At 50.8% G+C, this 16330-nt stretch overlaps 1 protein-coding gene across 5 annotated transcripts in view; it reads right to left on the reverse strand.

Moving 5' to 3' along the window:
* Window positions 1-2022: 2022 nt before the first annotated feature.
* The window catches only part of VPS53 (VPS53 subunit of GARP complex), a 70487-nt gene continuing 56179 nt past the window's right edge, over window positions 2023-16330 (reverse strand). The window contains exons 19-22 of one of the 5 annotated variants that reach the window (XM_075168504.1): window positions 12786-12855; window positions 8647-8784; window positions 5421-5525; window positions 2023-5043 (exon numbers count right to left, since the gene is read on the reverse strand). In XM_075168504.1, the coding sequence (XP_075024605.1) occupies window positions 4873-5043; window positions 5421-5525; window positions 8647-8784; window positions 12786-12855 (484 nt within the window). In that variant the 3' untranslated portion in view covers window positions 2023-4872. Of the gene's footprint in view, window positions 5044-5420; window positions 5526-8646; window positions 8785-8835; window positions 12135-12785; window positions 12856-13495; window positions 13667-13686; window positions 14736-16330 lie in introns of those variants that run through there. The other 4 variants (XM_075168505.1, XM_075168506.1, XR_012676568.1 and 1 more) reach the window with 4 other exon arrangements.

Genomic DNA, 16330 nt, shown 5'->3' on the forward strand with positions numbered 1-16330 from the left:
ATTTACTAGCAAAAAACCTCCTATTCTGGCCGGGCTTGACACAAATGACAATTTTTTTGTGCCCTTCCAGGCTCTCGTTTCTGAGCTTGGCAGGTGAAATGGAGGTGTTTGAGCAGCCGAGGGGGCTCCGCAGCCTGCCCTGCCTTGCACCGGGCTCAGACCCGAGGATCTCCCGCAGCGCCAGCATCCAGAGCTGCAAATTTGCCTGCTAGGATGAAAAGGAAGCGTTTAACCAGAATTTTAACTACTCAATAACTAAAATACTATTAATAGTCACTGCATACAAGGGCCCTGCTTTTAAGGCATGTGTACTCTGCCCTCTCGGAAAGCCCGTCTCTTTCTGAGCCTCTCACACCGTACCGACCTGTGCAATCCCTGATTGGCATTGAAAATCTTTTCCCCTGCCTGTACATCACAGCCTGTTTGTCCATGTTATTTACTTTTTAACTGCCCGTGCACAGCCGGGACAGAGCAGATACGAGTATCTTATCAAGATCCTCCTGCCATAAAGGACTTCCCACCGGGCTGGGCGCACTTGGCTTAATCAGCAACCGAACAATAGGGACATTGATGTGCTGCGGGGGGCCGTCGCTGCGGGCAGGGGGAAGCAAATCAGAAGGATCCCGTGTTATTTGATAACGATGGAAAATTATTTCCAAATGATGGGAAATGCCAGGCTGCTCCCTGCGGAGCAGACTGCGAACCCGCCGGGCACGGGAGTCGCGCTCACAGCGACGCTTCCAAGCAGTGGGATTGACGGGAGCCGTGGGAGCGGTTCGGCTGCAGGGACGAACGCCGACGGCACATCGCTGAAGTTGCTGAGTTTTGATCGGCTTTTACAGCCCTGCTGCCACCGCCCTCGTGAACTGCCGAGCCACGAGCCAAGGTTTTCCCAGGGCTTCGGGAAGCTCCATGTGCTGCAAGCGGCAAAGGCTGATTTTCCCCTCCCCGATGGCAGCCCCGTGGGCTCCCTGTGTCCTGTCGGGAATGGGAGGGCACCGCCGCTTCCCAGGGGCCTGAGCACAGGGAAACCACGGTGCTTTGGTCCTGGTGACCCTGTATCCCAGGCGAGGGCCCGAGGAGCGTCTCCCTGCCCCGCTCCCAGCAGGGACCCCCCAGCACCCCGAGCAGCGCCAGCCCGAGGCCCCCGCCACCCCCAGACGTCCCTGCGAGGCTGGCAAAGTACTGGAGCCCACGTGCTCCCACCTGGACTCCGGCTCAGGACCGGTGGAGCTGCTCCGGCTGAGAGAAGGGAATGAGCACAGGCTTTAACCTAGAAATTTTGGGCGATGGTAGCACTAGCTGGTGTAACCGGCCCCAGCGGAGCAGGCGCGCAGAGGAACGCCTCCTGCCAAAGCCTTTTCCGACACAGCCCAAAGACAAATGCTTCAGCTCATTTTCCTAAGCACAGCCGTGGCCTGATGCTGCCGAACAGCGTCCGCGTCTGCCGCCCGCCCAGCTGTGGCCAAGAAAAGGCTTGTGGAGGCTTGGACAGCGTCACTCAGATGCTTGAATTTACGGCTGTAAATCTGGTGAAAGAAATAAACACCCGCGTCGCCTGGCGCAGGCTGCTCCTGCCCAAGGGCGGAGGAGGCAGGACCATCAGAGCAGTAGGAGAAAAGCAAATGAGTCATTAATTCTCCAAGCGAAAGAAACTCCTCCAACGTCATGAATCGTGTGGAAAAAAGGCGCTACCTCTTAATTTCAAAGGAAAAATCAGGCTCTCTCAGAAATCTCTCCAGCAGTTAAAGTCATCAGAAATGATCCGATTATTTAGGAGCACAAGGTCAGCTCTGCTGAACCGCCTGCACGGCACGGGGAGCTGCTGCGAATGCAGATGCTGCCGGCGGAGAGCTGCTTGCTGGAGCGGCAGAAGGTGGAAAAGCCAGAAAAGAGAGAAGCTGCAGGAGAGAGCAATGGAGACGGACAGCGTGCAGCCCTGGGTCCGGCGTGTTTTGGGTGAGGTCAGTCCCAGCCGCTGGGGTTTGCTGCGTGGCAGTTGTACAGAAAACACCCAGCAGATGAACAGCAGTAACCATTTAATTCATTTTAGTGTCACACTCCGACATACAGCCAGAATTACACCAGGCCAAAAACTGTAAAAAGTAGCATTTTATACAGAAGAAAAATCATCCTTTACTCCCCAGAGACGTAAACCCCAAACAGCTAACATACACATACAGACGTGCCAAATCTGATAAATACCCAAGAGCCGGGGGGACAAAACCCTTATACCAAAAGTAGAAAAATGCAGACTTGCTTTCTAAAAGCGGAACTCCAAACACCCAGACCTGTAGCATTCTTCAAAGGCTGAAACTAAAAATTAATCTTTCTTTCTATTTCCTCTTATCTCCAGAATGAAACAGGGAAAGCCTTCGGGGAAAGACATGCGACAATAACTTGAACATCGTCTTCAGCTATTCATAATTTAGTTAGAGAATCATCCATAGACAAAGCAAAGAAAAAAATAATCTAAAATAAATTATTCATCCCCCCACGGGAATAATGAATCTCTGCAAACCCGTGTTGCCTCCTCCCCGGCTATTGCATTTGATAACGTGTGAACCATCCTGCACACGCACCTTGAGATAATCTGTCCTTGGGGAACGGCCGTTCATAATCCCGACGTGCTTTCAACCACCGTTCCTTCTTTTGTCACCCGACATGAAATCAGGAGAGGAAATAAATGAAGCAACAGAGGACTCGGGAAGATTTGTAAAGCTGGAGTGACGAGAAGCTGCTCTCCTTCCCTGCAAGTGTTACTGCTGCTCTGCGACGGACGTCACCGCTACGGCTCTCTGCAGCTGAGCCCGCACGCCGCAGCCAGGGCCCAAGCCTGGGGACCCCTGAAAGTACACCCTAAAGAGTTGGTGTTAGCGTACCTGGTAGCGCGCACCTTGCTGCACCCGCAGATAGGTCTGAGCAGCGTTAGAAAACCTGACCGGGGAGGATTTCATCTCTGCGGATTTATTCTTTCTGCTTGAAACCTGTGATCAACTCCTGCCTGTTCAAGCGCGGGCTCGCCTGCCGGCTGTGCAAAGGGAGGACGGGATTTTGCCAACCAGGCACCAAATTTGCCCTCCCACAGCCACGGGGCTGAGGAGAGGGAAGGGGAGCAGCCTGCGCCCAAGAGGGGATGGTGCTGAAGCACGAACAGGCAGACGCAGCGTGAGCCAAGGCTCTGCCTCGCTTGGGGAACTCATCTCACCTCCTCCCTCCCTGGTCCCAGCGAAAATCTGGGTTTGGGTGGACGGAGCTCATTTTCTTGGAGCACGTCTGATCCCTGCCTCCCAGATGTGCAGCAGCGAGTACTACAATCCCTAGTGAGCACAGCCCCTAATAAATGCAGTTCTAAGGCCCAAACTTGACCTGGTGGGGAGCCTGACCCTCCCAAGAAGGCATCTGACAGCATGATTGCTCCTCACCTGCCAAACTGGTACAGGACTTCTTTTTCCTGCATGTGCAAGTGAAGCTTGAGTTAAAATAAAGCAGGCACGACTGGTCGATCTGCCCCTAAACCCATATGGGATTCAATCGTTCATGGTTGGGCATATGCCTTCAAAGTCCCCCGAAAAGGGTACAGAGGAGTTTGGGAAGAAATCCAGCACTGCTAACGACGAGGTGATGTCTCCTTGCACTGAGAGTCCTCGGGGAAGCTCACACAACGGGCAGGGCGCAGACGTCCACCGACCCCAACCCTGCTCCGTGCTGGCTTTGTGGCTGTGTGCCAGCAGGAGCTGGCCTCCCCGGAAAGGGGCCCCGGGTTATCCGAAATGTTTCACCTCTGGTTCTCCTCTCTGCACTGCTGCGAGCTGAAGCTCAGAGGAGGAGAGGAAGGCCCCTGAAGTCTGAGGCTGGTGTAAGCGTCCCATCCCGGGAAGAGGCTCAGGCTCCCCGTTAAAGCCAACATTTCCAGCACCTCTCCTGGCAGGGCAGCGAAGGTGCACACCCCTGCTCGGGACACGCCGGCTGGCGCGAGAACGAGGGGCTGGTGCTGCTTGACGCTGGCTCCGTGAGCGGCCCTTTGTGGAGAGAGGGCAAGCTGTGGTACGGGAACTCCCATCGGGGACAGCGGGCGAGTCCAACACATGCGAGAGAAATAAGAAGCAGCTGGAGATGGGCTCCGCAGATGTCTAGCTTGGCCTTTAAGCTGTTAGAGCGACCGAGGCTGCTGGCTTGTTGGCAGGAGGTTTGCCAAGGTGCAGAAGACATTAATTCAGTCCTTTCCTCCTGTTCTGAAAAGGATTTGCCTTGCTGTTTTACTGGGGGTTTATGCACGCCTGTCCTGGGAGCAGGGCAGAAATCTGCTTTGGGATTCTCTCCTGGGCATCTCATTAATTCAGTGGAGCTGCAGATGCCTGGATCCCAGCTGTTAAAGGGTTGGGGTTTTTTGGTGGTGGTGACGGTTTGGGGTTGGTCATCCCCCCCAATAAATAACGAAACAAAGGAACAGCTGTGCAACAGGGAGTGAGCGGTAACACCGAAATCTCAGGTAAAATCCTCAGTGCTGCAGCGGGAGCTCAGCCAGGCTGAAGGCTGGGACACCAAGCGAATCACAGCCAGGTGTTCTCTGAATCCACCTAAACAGTTTTTATAGCTGCTGACTTCCAGATACCTCTATTTTCTCCACCACATGGACCCAGCCATGTCCTGGGTTTCATTCCTGCTAAACTAAGGGCAAACACCTTGGTCAGATCCTCCCTTGGTCTGAATGGAGATGCAGTGCCATGGTATATGACGGTTAAGAGATCAGAGGGCATGGGAGTGACAGGACACGGATTTTTCAGCAGCTTACTGTAAATCATAAGTCTAACAAACTTTGCTCCCTGTCATTGCAGCTAGTCCTGAGCAATGGAGTTTCCTTCTGCTCACTTAGAGTCTTTTTTTGATGAGTTTCTCCAGTTTCCGTATCCGAGAGGACTCCTGCTCGGGTGTAGGAGCACTCAGCGAGAGGGAGCCGGCGTTCTCTGCGCCGGAGGGGGGAGCCGGGAGGCGCTGGCGGAAGAGGTCCAGCATGCTGCTTTGCTCGCTCCTCTTCAGGCCCTGCGGGAGCAAAAGAACAGTGAAGCACGCCAGTCAGACTTCATTGATCTGGGAGCGGGTGTGCGTGAGAATAGCTGCAGGAGAGCCCATTGCAAACCTCAACCTTTTGTTCACCCACCAAGAGCTGTCTGTAGACCTTGGGATGATCCCGAGACACCTGAGCTCAGCCCCGGGAGCCAGAGCAGGTATGAGTGAAGTGAACTGAAAAGCTGTTCTTCAGTAGCAACTCTACTCACTTTCAGAGTACAGAGGATACACTTGCCTTAGAGTGCTTTTCCCACTCCCAAACCCTTCTATATTTCTACTGGAAAAAAGTGACCAACAATCTCAATGCAGTGCTAGCAGACGAGCAGAAACTCTGTGGGACTGGTTCTAACCTTCATGTCTAGTATTTTCTGGAAAGTGTCGGTGCTGCAGTCAGCAAGGAGCTTGATGTAATTGTCGACAAACACAACCGGGGGCTCGTGCGGAGCCATCACCACCTGCCAAGACAAGAAAAAAAGAGATCAGACAAGTTCTATGAGTTAAAGCCAGTTCTCAGTCAACTCAGGCACACGAGTGACGGCAGGACTGGCTTCTCCTAAAATAAAATGCTTAAGGAACAAGAAAGAGGCTGTACAGGCTGCTGGTAACTGAGAGGTAAAGGTGAGTGAAGCAAAGTAAGGAGCAGGGAGGAGGACGGGGTTTCTTTCTGCACAGCAGCGGTGCTTGGACCCAAGGGGCTGCCTGTCACCTTTCAAAGGGCAGCAGGACTTTGTCTGTACGCCTGTGGGCTGGCAGGCACTGGCCTATTAGCAAAGCTCAAGATTTTATCTTGTTGCATGGGGAAGACTAGCTGAGGAGTTGCTTGGGGGAGAAAGGCGGTGCTGGTGGTGGTGGGAACACTTAGAAAGTCCCCAGCAGATCAGGCAGCCTGGATGCAGTCCAGACCCGCACTTCGGCTGCGCATCCCTCTCGCTCCCTCCTGCCCGGAGCAGAGCAGCGTGTCGCAGGGGAATCTGACTACACTCCGCAGTTACTCCCTCCGACCCCAGGACCGCGTGGGTCTGAGCAACCTGCTTTGCAGTCCTCCTGCTCCTGACAACGAAAATTGATGGGTGAGCAGTGCCGCATGAAGCCGCTCTGTCCTTTGGGTGCAGCTCCTCTTGTACGCTTCTCTGGAGAGACCGGGATGCAGCACGTGAACCCCCCGCTGACTTCTGCCCCAGACCTCATGCCCTCTTAGTCCCAGGAAAAAAAATTAAAATAGCCTTGAAGCTGGAAAGATGATTACTCATTGTTGTATTTTCCTTACATAAGCAGTGAGCTCCATAGAGAACAGATTTTTGATAATGCTGGGCAACAAACCCATCCTTCTGGGAAAGAGAGCGTGTGTGCGTACGCAGGGCAGAAACAGCACAGGACCAGACTCTTCCCTGTCTCTGAAAACATTTCCATATGTTTCCATTGACCCAGCTCACCCCACACTGTATTCTGTCGCTGAGACATTTCTTTCTTTTCCTGCACTTCAGACCAATGAAACATCATAGCCATGTATACACTTATAAATCCTTAATTTACAGCCCTTGTAAAAATCTTCTGCCAAGATGAAAAGCTGGAACTTCAGACAGCGTAGCCAGAGGAGAAAGGAAACTGCTCTGCAGGACATGCACACCCTGACGCCCTCCTCCCCGCTTGCATCTGCGCTTTGTAGGGCTTAGCTGAATGTATTTGTTTGTGCCGTCTATGGGCTTAATGATGCTCTGGTATAATACTGAACTAGCTGCACTGGCATAAGCTCAGGCACGTTACTGTATAGTGGTATTGGTATATGCAACAGAGGCATGGCTTCTGAACCATCTTGGTACTAGGTAGGAGAGCCCTGAGAACACCGAGGAGTGCACGGTGCTTCTGACGGGGTGAAATAGTTCTTATGGAAAAGACTCTTTAATGTGCAGTTTGGAAACAGCAGAGAGAATCTGAGCACTGATAAAAGGAGACAACCCACAAGGCAAACAGAACGGCCAGAGATGACCAGTCAGTTCTGGGCTCCTGCAAGGAAACCTTCCTACAGAAATACTGGTGGTCCAGCAGGAGCAGGCACTTCCAAGAGCCTTTTTTTCTCTCCCAAACCCGAGAGATGGGTGCTGACACCAGCCCCAAACGCTGTGTGTGGGTTACCTGGGCTCAGGGTGATCTATTCAGTCACTGTGGTTAACAAACCTGCCCCAGCCAACCATTCAGCCCCATCACCCACTGATGACATGGGCATTATTTTGTAAAACAGCTCTTCGGAGCACTGCATGCCATAAGCTATCGCTCCGTAATTACTAGTTACTGACACTGAGCCCTCGGCTGGGGCCGGCAGACGTGCTTTGTGCAGCGGCCGGGCAAGCACGGGGTGTCTGAAAAAGCCGTCACGCTGCTACTGCACATCCTGCGGACCAGCAGCACTCCGCAGCCTGCCCGAGGCACTTCCAGTACTGCTTTCATCTCAATCCCGATGAAGCCAATGTAATGTTAAGGGCAGACAAATTAACTCCATTACTTTTCTGATTCACACATAAGCTCCAAGGAAAGACCTGTTTCTGTATGCAACAGGCACCAATCTTCCCCGCTCCTCTGTTAGCAGTACCAGGGTGTTTTTCTTCAGATAATTTCTAAGAAAATTTAGACTTGCTTTAACATATCTACCAATGTCTCAGTCACCTTACTCCAAAAGCATGGAATTGCAGAAGTAATTTCTGAATTCAGAGTGCACACTCAGCCGTGACGTTACTTTGGGCATGGGAGCAAAGCCACGCTGAGCAGCAGGCAAGCACGGAGAGAGCCTGGACTCCGCACCCCTTCCCTGCCTTGGCTGCGGTTTCCAGGAGGCTCTGGCTGGCAGCTGCCTGTCCTGCCTGACCCCAGGTCCCACTAATCCACTCACAGGAACATCTTCACAGCATCGTTGGTGAGCAGGGGACAATCCCATCGCCCAGGAGGGTACAACTGCACAGCTGCCATGGCTTCTCCTGGGATCAAACCTAACTTCTTCCTCCAGCCACAGCAGGGAAGGGGAGATTGCTTTGCTTGTTACTTTTTATGAAGACAACACACTGCTTTTGGGTCATTTTCCAGGCACCAGGTCTGGAAAATGAAAAAGGACTCTGGTGAATACAGTAACCCAGACATGTTTGCACTGGCTGTTACACTAGACAGTAAACAGGTGACTCAAGCACGGCTTGGCTCCCCTGCGTGATGGAGTCTGCACAAAGGCCTGGAGTAACCTGAACTGGAGGGTTTGCGCTGCGGCAGACACTTACGGATGCTAGCTCTGATTTTCACAAGCTCCTGAGGGAATCTGGTGCCCCAACGCTCCTAGTAAGCAGAACTTGAGCCCTCGGTTACCTTGAAAAATGAGGATGAAAACTCAAATGCGATGTGAAAAAGAGCATGGGGGCAAACCCAAGGCGGATAAGCCAGTTCTGTAGAACAGCTGGCAGCGCACCCGGACAAGCTCGCATACGTTCATGTGCAATTGCAGATCGCCGCGTTCAAAGGAAGGGCCCCCTGGAATTCGCTTGCTCCGATTCCCAGTCCAGCAGTCTGGCTGGCAGGTTATCAAAAGTCTTGAGTTACCTTCAGGATCATTTCAGCCCGAGTCATGCCTTTCACCACTATCTTCGTGTAGCTGGCAGGAGCCTTCCTCACCACTTGGGACCCAATGGAGGGCAGATCCAGGAGAACCATCTTCAGAGAGTGAGTGTCCAGCAGCAGCTGCAATAGTTAATCGCACCCTGTTATTCAGGTCCCTTTTCCCAAGCTCCATTAGCTGGTATCATCCAACATGTTTAGAAGTTTAACACTTTCCACGTTGGAAAAAGTCCTGGTAATTGGACTGCAGGAACAGGAGAGACTGACCCATGTAATGACACTTCAAGAAGACACGATCACCCGTGGCTACATATCAGCGCCGATTGTTGATTTTAACAGAGCTCTGCTCTCCTGACTTGAAATGACTTATGGCAGCTCAACATCTGGCACATAGGGCATGGATTTCCAGTCCTCCTCTCCTCGACAGTATAAAGTGAAACAATCTCGATTACCTGGAGCTGTATCATTATTTAGATACTGAGGTCAAATGAATTAACACCATGCTTCCTCCTGCACCCAACCACCCATTGTGTCAGGTTTTCTGCACTTACTCAGCCACTTGCCGATGTATTTTTTTTTCTTTAAAAAGAAAACTGCAACACGATACAGCTACATTGAGAACTGCTCAATATGCTGTGCTCAGTGGCACACTGAAACTCACAGCCTGTACGCTGGTTTTTACTAGACCAGTGACTAAATAAGCAGCGAGCAGCAGCCACGAAATTCAGCAAAGGCAGACAAGCACTGCCTGATGACAAAATGCTGCGGGTTAGGGTTTCTTAGAGCAAAATCACCCCAAATACCGCACTCTTCTGATTGCACGAGGTATGTTTCAAGAGGTGAGACAAGACCAGTGAAGGACAGAAACCTGAAATCAAACTAGATGAAGAGGAGCCCAATTTATTTATACAGCAGTGAGTGTGAAAACCCGCTGGGCTGTCGGCACACCCAGCGCATTTCCTGCAAAAGGGCTCTCAGGAGCGGGTGGAAGCTCGTTCTGGAGCAACACACAACGTTACGGGCACTGCAGAACCCCAGCAGTCGCCAGAACAATATGAACATTTACGGTACGGCTTTCAGCATTCAACGTGGGAATTCAGTTCAAATACAAAGGACTGAGCCGAGGAGGAGGGGCGGTGGGTCACACCGGTTCAAATCTGGACCCTGTTATCTGCGGCAGCGTATCATTGCTGTGTGCTGCCGGTTTCATGGTTTGCATGAGATGAACCGATGCCATCAATCTTGTCCTGGGAAGTCAGGAAACCGCAGCACAAACAAGCAGCTCTGTGCACCGCGGAGCTGCTGGAGCCTGATGTCGGCTCAGGCTGTCGTAGCTGGATTCCTGCGTGTCTATGAGGGATCCCATAGATGGAAGATTTTTCCACAGTTAGGGAATTCACATCTTTCCCACGTCAACTCTCTCATGTCTAACAGGAGTTTTGCGCACTCTGCAGCCTTTCCCACAGGCGCAGCACTCGCAGGCTCTGTCCCCTCACCCCATCTCCCCCCGTTATCCAGCCCAGTCCCTGGCATTGCTAACTCACCGCCAAAGCTTGCTGAGATGGAGAATTGTTGTTAAGTCAGAGACACAAACCAACAGAAAGTGAAACCCCATAGGTCTCGTCCTCACGCTGAACACCTCCGTAAACACCGCCCTAGTCTCCAGGTTTCAAACACGAATATGAGCAAACAGCAGGAAAAGCTGTGTTTAGGACCGGGACGGCCGGGAAAGCATATTCCACAGCAACATCTGCACCAGGGGAGAGAAACCAGTGCCGGTGGGTGACCAAGGGGCAGGGTTCAAAAGATGCTATGGCAGCTGAGGACCTACATGCTGCAGAGACAGAGGAGACCAGCTTCTAAAGACCTCTGTACATCTAACCCCAGCAAGGTATGTCCCACTTATAATGAGATACATTCACTGTGAATCAGGCTAATAAGAACCTTCCCAGTCTGCTTTAAAGAACCAAATTCAGCCTGTTATTCCAATACAGTAATATTAAAACTTTTTAACATTAGACACGAGCCCACTGCTGGCAACCGGTTAATCACTTTAGATGCTTATTTAAAAAAAGACTTCATTTAATCACGCTCAGGTTATTGCTCATCGCACAAGATGAGCAGGAACCATGCTTCACTCATTTGCTTTCCATTAAGAAAGAGGAAGGTTTTGATGTAAAGCTCCTGTTTCATTTTGCAGACACACACTGCTCAGAACCCATCTTTGATGCCTAAAACCCAAGCAGCTTTTAAGGCACCGATTTGAAGTTCACAGCAATCCCATTAGGGACGATTCTGCTTTTTTTTTTTTTTGATCAGCTCACAGGGGAGCAGCCGTATGTGCAGGGGACAGCTGAAAGCCTGCCTCATCCAAACCTCATCCTTGCGGAGCAGTGGGGTCCCAGCCCACAGGCAGGGGTGGGAGATGGGGGTCACAGCCCTGCAGCTGCACCCATGTGCTCAAGGTAATAAACACCCTGCGCTGCCCACCCACGTGCAACTTGGGGACAGGGGCTCCTGTCAAGGGGCAGCATTTCAACAGAAATGTGAACGTTAATTCAAGTGGCAATAATTCGATGTCTTTTTTTCCCTGAGATAAGGCCTCACCATCTTGCAGTACCTACAGGTCTCAAAGTGCAACAGGGAGGCAGGTTCCTGGGGGAAAGCTGGGGAATTCTGAGCCCCAGATGATCATAGAATCATTAAGGTTGGAAAAGACCTCCAAGATCATCGAGTCCAACCGTCAACTTAACACCACCATGCCCACTAAACCATGTCTCTAAGCGCCTCATCTACACAACTTTTAAATACCTCCAGGGATGGTGGTATTTACACCTTCCCTGGGTCTCAGTTACTGAGTCGCAGAGGTGGAAACAGCTCCTCCCCACCGCACTGCAGTGTTTTGATGTGTGTTTGCAACGCCTGAGGAAGCGAGGCGTGGAAGGCATTTATGCAGGAAACAAACTGTCCTGTCTTCAGGCACTGCAGCATCTCTCACCTAGCGAGATTCAAAACTCCCACCAAACCCAGGGCCTCTGTTCAGCAATTTTTGAGACAGAACAGAGAAAACACTGCACTACCCCTCCACAACCCCATCCTCCCGGCACGGCTCTGGGGAGAGGAAGACAGCGGCCATCCATAACTAGCAGGCAAACTGGAGGAAGCAAAAATCTATTTGCACTCACTGGACCTCAGCCAGGACACAGGCTCTAGCAAAACTGCCATCAGGCTGCGGAGGAGCCCCTGGGCTCCCACGGCTTCACTTCCTCAGGGAGGAAGGAGCCAGCACCTGGGAGCAGCGCACACAGCCCCTGCGAGGATCCGGCGTCGCTTTGCTTGAGGTCTGGCACGCCGCCACCGCGGGCACATGGTGCTGAGCACAGCCGTCACTGGGGAAGGCGCAGGAACCAACTGCTCCTGGCATACACACCGTCATGTGAGACCAAGCGCTGTGTGTGTGTTACGTTCAACAACTGCAAGAAAAAAGTCTTGGTGTTTAAACTACCTGAGCTGAGAAACTGCCTGGACACCTGGGTTTTTGGGTTGGGGTGGTTGGTTCTTTTGTAAAGTTTTCCTGTTGTCAGCTACAGGTTGACCATGCCCCAGCCCTTCCGAGCAGAGCAGCAATAGGCTTGAGTTTAACCCCAGGAGGAGGCACAGTGGCAGCAGAGGGAGACTGAGTGATGACCTATTATATGAAAGGATGGGACAGAAAAACAAGTCTTTCTGAGAAGGACACGGGAGCTTCTTGCAATAGTTTCTGCCACGAGCAACGTTCTTTTCCTTTGTGTGAGCGCACTGAAGACAATCTCATCACGGCACCTTAGAGAGGTGCGTAAGAAGTTTGTTGTTCCTGTGCTGTTGTTACTTAGGCTGGCAAAGTGAGAGATCCCCTGCTTGGGAAGATGCCCAGGACCCCTCTCCCAGGACAGGTTCAACTGCGGCAGGGTCACTATAAACCTGCTTCCACTCTGCCCTGTCCCAGCGTGTATTCCTGCTGCCCCAGCCGTACCAGAGATCAGGACATGAACTCAGCTCTCTGTCCCTTTTTAACAAAAACTGCCTCGACTTCTTCAACCCAAAAGTGATGAAATATTATAGGCAGTGCAATTACTTTTTCTTACCTGTTCTGCGCCCACCATGCTAATAGGTTTGCACTTGAAGAGATGGTTAATGAACTTGGGAATGAAGGAGCTGCAGAGAAGAGATAGAAAATGACGCAATTACATGTGAGTCTTTGGAGTCATACAGTCTTCTGTGGTGACAAAGCACGCAAAACAAACCAGGACGGCTTTCCACATAGACACTCTAAGTGCCTGGTTCTCAAGCTGACTCCAGCCACATTAAGTGTACTAAATAACAAACAAAGCAACCCTAGGTACAATTCCTTTGCTTTAATCCACACTGACCTCCAAATTAATTGAGAAGTTGCATACATACTCAATGTAAATAAATTGCTATAAACTATATGTGAAGTATTACAGTACAAGGTCAAGAACGAGCAAACAAACTATTGTACATAATAAAACCAGCAACACGCCAGGATTAGTATGGCTATTCACAGAGTGGAAGTATCTTGATTGTATCCAGAACCTACATTGTACTGCATACAAGTAATTCCATAACATGCATATTACACACTGAACTTGAGGTCCAGCCAAGGCTGGAGGTCTGCTGGGCCCTGGACACTCACACAGAAAGGCACTCTTCCAGAAAGCTTCTGGCCAACACAATCAAGACAAGAAAAAGTTTTGTGAAAAGGAAAACATCATTACCCTATTTTACTAACGTGGACTTCAGACTCAGAAAAATGACTAAGGTGCATATACTCAACCGGAGAGAATTTGGCAAGGATGGAAGCCCAATATTTGCCGCCTTGGACAACATACTCCAGAGCATCAGCTTCGGTTTTAGCTTTTTGCTTCTTGATTTTAGGCTTTGCAGTAGTTTCATTCCTCAGTGGAGAAGCAGATGCTCCCTTCTAGCAGAAGCGCTGGCTGAGCACCTGCAAGACAAGCTCCTGCCCCACCTGCTCTACCAAGCTGCAGCACCAGGAAAACCCAGGAGCTGAACGCGAGGAGAGGGGCCAGCGTGAGCAACACAAGCTCCGTCTGTCAGGAGCACACCACTCATACTCCTGTCTTCCTTCTGCTGCCTCGTTTTTTAATGTACTCTGCTTCTTTCACACGGTCTTCTTTGCCTGAACGCCTACAAGGCTCACGTTTGCAGGACCTTGTCCATGACCTGGTGGCAGGTCTTAGATTTTAATGGCTCTGTCCTAAGTTCGTATAAGTCGGGCTGTTTTCCGTCCTTTTGAATGAGGTGCCTTTAAGGTGATGATCTAAATTCAGCATGGTTTCCCCCTTGCATCCATCAAGTTATTTGTTTCCTTCCCACAAAGCAAGGAGCACGGACAGCATCTTGTTTGTCCTGCCACCTGTTTTCCAAGCCAGGACATTTATTTTTTGCCCTTTCTCATGGAAGGATGACAAAAGTGTACCTCAGGCACAGAGCATGCCAAGCTGCCGAGCAAATCAAAAGAAATGGTTCAAGGAAGAATCCTTCCAGCCGAAGGCTCCTGCCCTTCCCCTTCCCTCAGACACAGCCACGACCTCTGTCAGTGAATCATCTTTTCCTGGAGAGGCGTCAAGGAGAACAATTTCAAACTACTATTGAAAACCAGCTACTGGGCTGCCCCAAACAGCTTTGAATTTGGCCACCAGAGAAACAACCTTGGCAACAAAATATAAATAAGAGGAGGAAAACAAGCCCTGTCTCCTCTTGCACGAAGCATTACAGCAGAGATGTAACTTCTCTGTTTTAGAAGTCCATTTTTCAGGTGTATAACTAATTCCCAGAGGGCAATTAGAGCGTGCCAAGCACAGCCGGAGCTTAGGTGATCCTATAGAATGATCGATCTGCTCTGGATGCAGCAGCTTGCTATAAGCAGAAGAGCGCAAGAGATTAATTGTACCTTCGATCTTGCACATAGGTCCAAGTCTCCCTCTCTCTGTAAGGTCAGGCGTGGAGCTAACGCTCATGTTGTGCATGAGAAGCAGGGCGAGCCTTTCTTTCTGCAGGGTGGCAGACCGGCAGCCAAAGGACCCCCTCCCCTCTTTTTTTTTAAATCTTCTTTTCTAAGTAACCACATGGTCTCCCACAGACAGCATTCTGTCTTGCGTGAAACAATTCCCAGGCCCCTTAGGATGGCCACCCACAATCAATGCAGAAGGCTAAAGCGACCTTCCATCCCCACATGCCGATTATTTCACGCTGCCTTATTGGAAACAGCTTCTCAACTCCAGCAGGACAGACAAGACAAACCATAAGATCCAAGGGCTGCTGTGGTATTTTTTTCCTTTTTTTTTTTTTTTGGCCTAGCAGAGACCATCAAGAGCAGTTGCACTTAACTGAAAACTTCACTTGAGTTTCTTGCCTAGGCTGGACTCAATGCTTGGCTCTCTTAGCATACAGCAGGCAATCCCGATGTGAATAATACGTGCGTATTCAATGGTAATGCTCTGCAAGCAGTTTTGTACTCTAAATGCCTTTACTCCCTGCACATCCACAGAGCTAGATTGGATGCCAGAATTCATTTACAGTTTCGGCTATAAATCTGAATCCAGCAAACCCTCCATAGAAGCAGACAAGTCCCCAGTGTAATAATAAAGCAGTGCAAGACAGATTAGGAACCTAAAGCACAGAAACCACAGCATCTGAGAGGCTCCCATCCAACGGGAGCGGCTCTGCCAAAGCCCGTGTTTTCCTAATCCCCTGCACTGATGATGCATCAAACGCACTGCCTTGCTCAGCAAGGCAGACAGAGGTGCAACCACAGTACGTCTGTCCGACGGGAGATGAGCTACAACAGGACATCGTTCAAAGCATCCTGGTGTCACTGAGTCACTGCGGCTGAGGAGGTTTTGCTTTACGCCACCCTCCGAGGCGGTGACCAGCCCTTGCAGGCTCGCCCAGGCTTAGCTCAGCCGCTGCTTCGAAACCTCCAGGAGCCTCCTCACCACGATCTTCTTCCACCTAACTCCTCTCACTAAAAGCACGATGCAAAGGCCAGAGCAACTGGGAGGACGCCTGCTGCAGTTACCCACCATGCTTGGCTCTTTGTGACGGACAAGGCGCTTTTCTGGCGAGGGGGAGAGCTGTTTGTTTTTCCTGTCTCTCGGTTCTAATCTCTTCCTCATTGAGGTCAGGTCACAGACTTCCCAAACACATCCCGGCATAGCAGACACGGCTTCGCTGCTACGGTTTTTGATTTCAAAGGATAAGGACCGAGGTGCAGTGAACAGAGCCCCTCACCCTGCCTGCCAGTGCCTCCTGGAAAGCCGGCTGCTTCTCACTATTTCAAGGGAGTGAGGGTTGCATATTGGTCAAAACAAAGCAAAAATGACAAATTAGGTTAGAGGATTGATGCAATTTCTGATGGCCATTTTTCTTCTTCCAGAGTTGGCTCAGACCCCTCAGTTTTAAATTTAGTGACTTTAGATGCCTTCTCCCCTGTGGTCCTGTAACTCAACACTAGCGCTTTATACAATCCATTAGAGCTGAGAAGCGGCTGGCAGTTCAAAAAGGTGCAGGCATTAACATACAGAGAAGCACAATGCCTGTTAAAAGAATTTTCAGTGTTGTGGCACACACAAAAGGCCAGGTATTT

This window comes from Calonectris borealis, chromosome 19, assembly GCF_964195595.1.
Source record: "Calonectris borealis chromosome 19, bCalBor7.hap1.2, whole genome shotgun sequence".
NCBI lineage: Eukaryota > Metazoa > Chordata > Aves > Procellariiformes > Procellariidae > Calonectris > Calonectris borealis.